General features: G+C 35.3%; 1 protein-coding gene across 1 annotated transcript; it reads left to right on the forward strand.

Annotated features, from left to right (window-relative positions):
• Positions 1 to 564: 564 nt before the first annotated feature.
• LOC131856498 (protein PHLOEM PROTEIN 2-LIKE A8-like) lies at positions 565 to 1,057 on the forward strand. The gene is made up of 2 exons (XM_059208294.1): positions 565 to 845; positions 973 to 1,057. The coding sequence occupies exons 1-2, from the start codon at positions 565 to 567 to the stop codon at positions 1,055 to 1,057; spliced, it is 366 nt and encodes a 121-aa protein (XP_059064277.1).
• The last annotated feature ends 608 nt before the right edge of the window (positions 1,058 to 1,665 follow it).

Below are 1,665 nucleotides of genomic sequence, written 5' to 3' on the forward strand. Positions count from 1 at the left end.
AATAAACTATTTACCTCTTAGATGCATCTGCATCTCCTAAGTAATCCAAATCCAGTGCAGTTTAACAAGGGCACAGTTACAAAACGTGAAAATCCTTTCATTCTACTTTCCTTGGTTTCCTTTCTCTTTTTCTTTGTCAAATTTCCAAACGTATGGCATCTACCAGTGCGGAACAAACCATGAATGAGCCAACTAATGTTTCTCAAGAGCTTAAACCTTGTCCCCGTAGTTCTCCTAAACCCTCGCCTAAACGCCTCTGTTCATGCATCTTTGATTGTTTTGCTTTCATTTCTTCCTTCTTTGTGTTTAGTCGTGCCAATTCAGCGTCAGTTACGCCTATCTCTAATGATCAACCTACAAATGGTTTTGAAGAAGTTGCACCATCTCTGTATACTTGTGGGACATCAATGCCAATGGAAAAGCCGCCCTATGATGTATTTATTAATCATCGTGGCATCGATGTTAAAGAAACCCTCGCCAACCCTCTCTATAATACTCTGATTGGCATGGGATTCAAAAGAGCTTGAATTGGGGGAGTTACTGCCTACAGCACTAGAAGCGGCGATGAGCAGTGCTAAGCTTCATATAGCTATCTTCTCACCGAATTACGCACAATCCCCATGGTGTTTGGAAGAGCTTTCATTTATGCTCACAACTGGCACCCAAATTGTTCCCGTTTTCTATCATCTTCAACCTGACGATGTTCAGTATGCTAAAGGAGTTTTCGCAGACGCATTTTCCACGCATGAAAAGAAGGGAAGATACACCAGACAAAAGCTTCAGGAGTGGAAGAATGCGCTCAGCATTATTTCACTTGTTAAGGGTCAAACCATTGATAATAACGAGTGAGTATAAAATACAGTCCAGAATAATTGTCTCCTGCATGTTTTTCTTTAATTTTGTGTTTATATGTCATTTTAAGCAACGTTTCTTTTGTTTTGTTTCGTTTCTGTGTTGTTGTGTATATTATAGTGACGAGGAGATGGTGCTGAAGAGTATTGTTAATTTTGTTTCGAAAGTAAAATCGAAGGAATCCTCTTCCATCACAGTTTCGTGACAGAGGTACATTTGGATAGTTAGATCGTAGCATATTTCTTGTGAAATTTTTGTTGCTACCATTTTTCTTAATATAGGAAAACATGAAAATAAAAAGGACGATGATATCATTAAAGTCTAGTAGTTAATCTTCAATGGTTAGATTTTAATTTTTTTAAAATTTTTTTATAGAACTAAATTCTAACATAATATCTGATTGGAATTGCTTGACGATAAATTACCTTGCAATGACAGATCTTCAATATCTATTGACTTAACCACACAATATAGTATGTAGAATATTGAACATGTGAACATATTAATTATTCATTAATTCTAACACTCCTTATTGGATAATTGAGTTTTCTCAAACCCATAGCATACTTTTAGATTGTACAAACTTTTTCTTACATGAAGGCTTAGTAAATACGTCAGCCATACTTGCCTTTGTGTGGCAATACAACAATTATGTCTCTTGGAATTGAAATTTTTTTCACACAAAATTTAATTGAATCCCAATATATTTTGGTATAGCATATTAAGATTCTTCACTAGTTTAATTGAACTTTGATTGTTACATACTTGATCGAGTTGGTCTAGTTTTGTTCCATCTATATATTCAAGAGTAGA

This window comes from Cryptomeria japonica, chromosome 7, assembly GCF_030272615.1.
Source record: "Cryptomeria japonica chromosome 7, Sugi_1.0, whole genome shotgun sequence".
Taxonomy (NCBI): Eukaryota; Viridiplantae; Streptophyta; class Pinopsida; order Cupressales; family Cupressaceae; genus Cryptomeria; species Cryptomeria japonica.